General features: G+C 40.3%; 1 protein-coding gene across 1 annotated transcript in view; it reads right to left on the bottom strand.

Moving 5' to 3' along the window:
- Window positions 1-1,350: 1,350 nt before the first annotated feature.
- Window positions 1,351-8,117, bottom strand: part of LOC140324544 (N-acetylated-alpha-linked acidic dipeptidase 2-like) — a gene marked incomplete in the record, with an annotated part of 38,620 nt that continues 31,853 nt past the window's right edge. The window contains 3 exon segments of the mRNA XM_072402537.1: window positions 1,351-4,464; window positions 5,767-5,859; window positions 7,896-7,977. Of these exon segments, the coding sequence (XP_072258638.1) occupies window positions 4,278-4,464; window positions 5,767-5,859; window positions 7,896-7,977 (362 nt within the window).

Below are 8,117 nucleotides of genomic sequence, written 5' to 3'. Positions count from 1 at the left end.
GGTGGTTACAGTAGTCCAGACGGGGGATGATAAGAGCATGTACAAGGAGTTTGGTGGTGTCTGGGCACAGGTAGGGGTGGATTTGTGGCTAGAAGAAGGGGAAGATGGTGGCGTCTGAAGGAGAATTCCAGGATGGTGCACGACCAGTTTGAGGACTTCCCAGAACAATCAAGAGATCTGCAAAAATAAAACCACTTGAGCATTTTTTTCCCAGTTTAGTTCTGCTTTAAGACAAAGACCATAAAACAACCATCAAAGGCTTTATGAGCAGAGACAATGATTGATCTTCCCTAAGTGGATACCTGAGGATCCTTAGCACATTGGTCAGTATGACCCCGTTTATTTTTTCTTCAATCTTCCTGAGGGCTGAGACCTATGATTACAATCCCACCCTGGATAATTATCTGTACAATCTTATTTCAGCCAAGGAGAGTGTTGAACATTGTGACATCTTGTACAAAGCTTGATCAAAGATGGACCAAAATTGTGAATTGCTCTGGACTCTGGAAAATGGGTGTGAAACAGGGAGAGAAATCCTTGGCTTATATGGTGTGAAAATAAAGCACCCCCATAGAGCACATTGTACATAGGCAAATATTTTAGAGCTCTATAATCACTTCGCTATTGATGCAAGTTTGCAGTCCCTCAAGTTTATCCTCCTTATTCCAGAAAGGGACAGGCTATGATTCTTCTGCTATAAGTGTACAAGTCTGATTGCTTTCCAGCTCTCGTGCTTGTTGCCAGAGACGGGTGCTGGTGCTAATGTTACATCATTCTGGCCTGGTCAGTCATGATGGTCGAAAATTGGCTTGTGGAAAAGAATGAAGAAGATGGCAGCACCCGCAACCGAACGGGGCGAGAGTATCCCCAGGGTTTAGTTCAGCTTTAAATCCAGCAGTACTCTGGTCATGTCCCAAGGTTCTCTTCCTGCTCTCCCTGCAGCAGTAGTGGGCAGCTCCGCTCTTTATTGTAATGTTTGGTGGGCACAGGTTGATGTGAAGATGCACCCTTTGGGGGTTTGTTCATGACAGCCTGAGTTCACAGGAAATGGGGCGATCATGTCTGGTTGTCATTCAGCCTTGGTGGGTAGGGCTGATGAACCTTTAGAATGGTGAATCTGTAGGAGTGCTACTCGGGGGCGGAGAGTACTTTTTCTTTAACTCAATGGGCTATTTGATTTTTTTTTTAACTGGCCTTCTGCTTTAAATGTTGGGTGTTAGTTTTTACATATTAAAAGAAATGAGTAGGGGAGGGTAACAAATAGTTAGCTATAGGTTCAGAGAATGGATACATGCACAAAAACAGATCAGTAATGAAATCACCACCTGTGAGTTATTTTTCCTCTCAGTTTATAACTTTTTTATTTACAACAGGTACACTTTAAATACAGTTAGAACACAGAAAAACAACTTTATATAGCTTGGGCTTCATGAATATTTCATATGTCTCTCCTCACTTCAGCTAAAACACAATTTCCATTTCAGCAGTTCCCAAGCAGTTCCATTTCTACTGAAAAGCTTTATTCAGAGCCTGAGATGCAATGAATAGATTTTTGCCCACTGTTTAAATAGATTAGTGTCTCCAGGGACAGGATTAGAAATCTGCATAAAACCTATAAGCATACAAAGCATGTGCTACTCACTTGTGTTTATCAAATGTTAACGATTTCTGTTATTACAAACCTCTCACTCATTATTTATATGGATATTTGCTGAATTCTCAGATTTTGCTATACCATATGGTTTAAAAAATACAATGATTTTGCATTTGGCATTTTCATTTTTTATTTTCATTAGGTTCAGAAAGGTGGTGAGGTTTCCGTGTGGTTGCCGCCTTTTTTCACTCATGAACCTCGCCCTCTGTTGGGGGGCTACATGTAGTTGCACATGGGAATAAATGGGGGCAGCAGTGAGTGGATTGGTAACATCAGCTGTGCTGCATACAGAGTCAACCAATGGGTACCATGTAATTTCTGCGCAGCAGTAACATCACCAATGGCCATTGAATGGCTGAAGAGGACATCCATTGTGCTGCAGGAGCCGCAGGTAACATGGTGGCTTCCAAAGATGCAACCTGACCAGTCATCGCTTCAGGGCACCAGCACACAGGTAACCCTGTCCTATAATTGGCAAGTAAGCCGTGTATAAGGATTTTGACAGAAACTCCCAGACCACTAGCGAGTACAGTTTAAGGCTAATTTCAGACCACTGTTTGACCACAGCGATCTGCTACAGGCTCAACTGTGCTCTCAACTGCGCCCATTCAACTGAATAGGAGCAGTTTAGAATCAGTTTGTGCATGGAGGGGTTGCGGTGTGGTTACCGCCTTTTCATGCTCATGAATCGCGGCCTGTGTTGGCACACTACATGTAGCATCCCACCCATGGCTTCCTATAGGGAATGAATGTGGGAGACAGTGAGTGGGTCACTAACTTCTGCTGTGCTGCATAGAGAGTCGGCTATCAGGTACAATGAAACTGCTGCGCCGGAAAAAACATCACCAATGCCCATTGCAGGGCCGAAGAGGATATCCATGGTGTTGCAGGAGAAGCAGGTAACATGGTGGCTTCCAAGGATGCAACCTGACCTGACCAGTCATCGCTTCATGGCACCTGCACACAGGTAACCCTGTCCCATAATTGGCAAAGATGTGGTTGTAATAGCAGGGAGTTGCTGAATATACCATGTTGCTTCTGTTCACCCTTAAGCGACCAGAAACTTCCACAACTTCAATGCAACTGCCTTTACCTGCAGCTCCATACAAAACACCTGCCTGGCTGCTTGTACCCCTCTACCTGAGCGCTGCTTAATACCAGGTAACATACAGGTACGTTCACTGCCTGCAATAAAGTAAAAAAAATGTAATGATGTGTAATGAATACATTTATCTTTTGGTTGGAGTTTAGCTTTAACATAACATCAACGAGAAACCAACATGACAGTTCTGTAGATTTTAGTGAAACAATTACTATTTATTGGCTAATCTAACCGTGGATGTCAAACATGAAGTGAAAAAGATCAGTGTTAAAATAAAATGTTTTTTTACAGTTTTGTGCATGATGGATTACAAAACAAAAAATAAATAAAACAGAAAAAAATAGAAATGATAAAAAAATTGTTGAACAAAAATTGTTGAACAAAAAGGAGAAAAGTGGAGGAAGGAGTTATTTGGGGTCGATTAGGCTTACCTAAATGTCCAGTATACAGATGAATGCAATATATAAATTCAAAATCCCATTGGCTCAGTTTTTTTTTTTTTCCCCATTTTTATAGGTTAAAGTGTTTTTTACTTTTGAGTTGGTTATGATGGTTTGCTTGCTCTTAAATGATCTTTAGTGCATTATTGTTGGCCACCAGTAGATGGCTCTATATCCTTATGTAAAGTGTTTAACAAGCTCTAACAATGGACCTGATTTATTAAAACTCCTTAATACTGGAGAAGATAGACTTTCAAAACCTGGGTGATCCAACTAAGATTTTATTTAAAAAATCATTTGCCATTGGTTGCCAACAGTTTTTAATCCTGTGCTGGACCAATTCCAGTGTGAGAATCTGACAGGTTCTTCCATGATAGTAATACTGTACATGAGGTCACAGTGCCATCTAGTGGTGTGAACTAAGTAAAAACCAAGGTTTTTTTCTAATGGATGTCAAAAAAAATTTTTGGTTTATACTCGAGTACATATGGTATTAACCATTTCAATCATTTTTATGTAAATTATCCTAGTGTTCCTGCCATAAAAACTCTTGTTTAGTCACTTTCTTGGGCCAACGCTCTGTCCCCATATACCCAATGATCTTCTGTATTGTAAGGAGTCACTGAAGGGACTAGAATTGGCTATGCTAATATTCATTGCACAGGCTTTGCCACTCTTGTCATCATCTGCCCAGAGAAATTCCTTGTTGCCAACACTGGGTTTCAGAAGATCAGCAGCACCAAAGGATACAAAAAAATTGTGAAAACAATATTTTATTAAAAAAATGGCAATTGTTTTATGATACACAGTGCTTTACCTAGATGTCATTCTGTTGGCTTTACTTCTACCTAAATGTAAATAGATTTAAAAACACAGAACTGTTCCTGCTGGTGAAATTTTCCAGCAAACATATTTGTGCTCTTTACTGTGGCCCTCCAACCCTGGGCCAGTCTGTGTTCCATTCCAAGCCCATGGCATGTCAAATATTGGTCCGTATTCCTCTGGCTGTGCTCTTTATATTCCATGACCGTGCAGCTTTTTTTTTTTGGCCAGGGCAAAATACCAGGAAGCTGACACTTTATTACACGTCTTTTAAGGTCTCTGCGGCAGCCTGCACGGTAAACGTTGCAAGGGCAATTTGTCTTTTCACTTCCTCCCATGCCTTCTGCTGGTCCGCCTTGTTCTCGATGTCAAAGAGAGCGTCGTAAATCCCAGGAAACGATTCCCCTGCATATTTATTGTGGCTGCTGGGTGCAAAGATGACATGTCTGCAAGAAGAGAATATTCAAGGGGAAAAAATATATTTTATTCGTTTTGTGATGAGTTTCGAGGAATAACTACAGCTCGCTATAAACAATTTGTTTCCCAGGATATAACCTGAATTGGTGTCTTTGCTCAGAAATATGCGAGGAGCGGAAATATCATGGTAGATAATAAAGAATGAACTAAAATAAATTCTTAATGATTTGGTTTAAAACAAATAGAAATTTATTAAAGCTAAACACTGGACTGGTGGAAAACTTACCCTTTCAAACCTATTACTTTAACATCTCTTTAGACATATCCACTTACTATTGCTGTGATGTGCAACCTTAACCCAGAGTCATGTGAGCCACCAATACAATTTTTTCTGTACTTAAATTGTAAGTTGGTTTTCGGTTGTTACATAGTAGGTGAGGTTGAAAAGTTCAAGTTCAACCACTAGAAATAAACATATCCCAGATATAAAATCCTATGAACATGGTTGGTCTAGAGGAAGGCAAAAAAAAAACCCTGGCATAATTTGCTTCAACAGGGTTGCAAACATACTTGGTAAGCTTTTCTGGGTGTTCATAATTTTTATGTAAATTTTTCTCTAGATATATACTACACAACTTACTTATGTAATACAACACTGCTGAAGAAGCAGACTAGTTCTGCGAAACGCGTCGAGTGAAAAAATCCTTGCAGCCCGGTTGTAGGCTTTTGGAAACAAAATGATTAGTGTGGTAGTAGAGCTTTGTTTAGTGGTCGTAGGAGCCCCTTGGTGAAATGTAATGACATATGTGACTGTATTATTATTTAACAAATTTTAAACATTGTGAAGTTTTTTGTGAATTATAAAAGTATGTGTTTTTAGATTTCAAATGATCTTTGTGTATTAGTATCTTTAAAATCCCGCTTTCTCTGAATTCCCCTAATTTGTATAGGTATTTTTTGTTTTTTTTTAAATGTAGTCAATTTTGGGATGTGGTACTTGTCAAACAGTTGTTGGCAGGGGTCTGCTCGTGTGTTCTAAACCTTACATAAAGCTAAAAAGGTGTTCCCAATGGTATTGGTTCCAGGATACATTGAATTGTTTTACAGTAAGCAGATTTTATACATTGCATCTGTGAATAAAACTTAAATTATTACAATAGGCAACATCTGTCTAAGGCAGAGGAAAGAAACAGATTTGTGAAATAAAGAACTAAATGTGAACTACTCAGACAGAATGAACTGGTGGAGATTGGTGGCTACATGAAGTCAAGAAGGTGAAAAAACAAAGTCAATGTATTGGAAAACGTGGAAGGGGGAAGCATTTCTTGTACCTGTAAAACGGTCGTCCTGGAAGGCCAAGGGGATCAGTAAAAGCTCGTTCTGTGAACATCAACTGGTCATTCAGTATACGAAGAGCAAGGGGACTGAAATACAAAGTCTGCCATTAGAAATGTAATCAGCAACCCTGCACATTTTATCACAATACAAACAACAGATGCTCATAACAAGTACCAAATCCAGTTAGTTTGTGATACCCAAACTTCATAAAGTTATTACATCTCCTTTTTCAGGCTCTGCCAATCACAGGGAAGGGTTCGTGCAGGATCGGCATTGGTGTTAATTCTGAAAACACTGGGGAGGACTGGATGTAGCCACATGCTGACTGACCAGTAAAGGTCCCTACTTATCAAGGTTATGGTATAGCTCAGGGGTCAGCAACTTTTACTATCAAAAGAGCCATTTTGCCCCCTTTTCCACTAAAAAAAATAGCCTGGAGCCCCAAAACATAACACAGCTTATAAACTTTTAAAAGTTTTATTCTTTTTTTTTAATTTTACAACAGCAGAATACAACAAACAGAAGTGCAGTGTGCATGTGTAGGCCTACTTTGAAATAAATTAAAGTATGCCCCTAGAAGCCTCCAGCTTCTAACGTATCATCCTGTTACTTTAGAAGCTGGTGGTTTCTAACGTAACAGGGTAGACTTTTTAGATGGGCTTCTTTATGTTCTGACGATGCCTTAGTGATGAAATTTTAGGGGGTTTTAGCCACAGGTGTCCCCCACTTGCACCTCTAATTTTGTTCACCTGTACCTCCCTGTTCCTGAGAAATTGTGGTTCAGGTGCTAGAAGCCTCCACCAATGTGTAACAGGGTAGAGTTTTTGATGGGCTTCTTTATGTTCTGACGACGCCTTAGCGATAAATTTTAGGGGGTGTTAGTCGCAGGTCCCCCCCACTTGCACTTACATTTTTGATTTTGTACATCCCCCCGTTACAGAGAAATTGGGGTTCAAAGTAGGGAAGGGGACAGGGTAGAGTAGTATGACACTTCTAGTTGTGTGACAGGTAGGTATAAATTAGGGGTTCGCACCTCCTTGCTATGTAAGTCACCCCGGGAGTCCATAATTTGTATCTTTAACTTCCGGCTTCCAGACACACTTACTTTTAAAACAGCAACCCTGATGTTCAATTTTCACTAGTTTTTATAAATATGACCCCCATATTTTGAAAGTTATTAAAGGTGGAGAGATGAAATTTGGGGTACTGCTAGCTATGAGGGTCCCCTGTGTACCCTGAAAATTCGGTAGGACATACTGTTCAGGAGATATGGAGGTTTGTACTGGGGGAGATGTAAGGCTGCAGTACATGACATGCAGCATTCATACACAAACACAGCTGTGAAACTTTCCTAACGATGACGTCATTGTACACGCCCCCTGGTAGACTTATTTCACGGGGAGATTTATTTGTTAGAACACTGGAAGGGGAATCCCCCTCCTCCGCAGTGTCTACGGGAAGAAGGGGATCCCCCATCAGGGATCTCCCATCAGCGGCTGAAGGGAACCACAACAAGGAGGCTGAAGAGCTGCATGCAGCTCCGGAACCGCGGGTTGCCGACCCCTGGTATAGCTAGTAGTAACTACAAGTCATTTGCATTGCAAAAAGTTAAAATGGTTTTGCTACCCATCTGGTTGGCTTGTTCAGTTCTAATGTGAGGAACATTCTGCAGCATTTATATCCACATGGATAACTAACCTTAGTTCTATTAGAATGGTGTCATGAAAGGTGCCAAATGTCCAAGAACATGACCAGACACAGACTTTGCAACAATGGTAATTAGAGGATGCTCTTTGAAATCAACATCACACACATTACAAAGCACTTTGATTGGATTAAGGTGACCTAGTAACTTGGGGAACATATGGTCCAGGCAATGGCATCAATGTCTTTGTCATCCAGGAAGAGCCTACACGTTCAGGCCAGATGGGGTTGGGCATCGTCCTGAACCAGGAGGAACTGGTACCATTAACTGGAGTCTGTGCATCTCCGAGGATATGAAACCCCCCTCAAGACTATTATTGATCCACTGCCAAACCAATCATTTCAGTGGAAATCATTACATTTTAAAGCACTGATTGTATGATTACAAAAAAAAGTACAATGTTAATCATCAACTTACTTTTTTGGATCAACTTTTTTAATGCGTTGGTGTAGGCCAGTCCCATATTCCGTAAAATTATTAATAGCAGAAAACAAAGATTCTAAAACAAGGGAAAGGTACAATATTAGAGAAAGGCATAAGATGTGGTTATATTAGTTCACATTTCCAGGCTATATTTCCCATTTCAAGGTCAGTGGTTGTACTTTACAGGTTTCAGATTTCAGCAGGATATATAGATTT

This window comes from Pyxicephalus adspersus, chromosome 1 (assembly GCF_032062135.1).
Source record: "Pyxicephalus adspersus chromosome 1, UCB_Pads_2.0, whole genome shotgun sequence".
Classification (NCBI taxonomy): Eukaryota; Metazoa; Chordata; class Amphibia; order Anura; family Pyxicephalidae; genus Pyxicephalus; species Pyxicephalus adspersus.
Note: the sequence above shows the minus strand (reverse complement) of the source record. Positions and strands in the feature narration are given on the sequence as shown.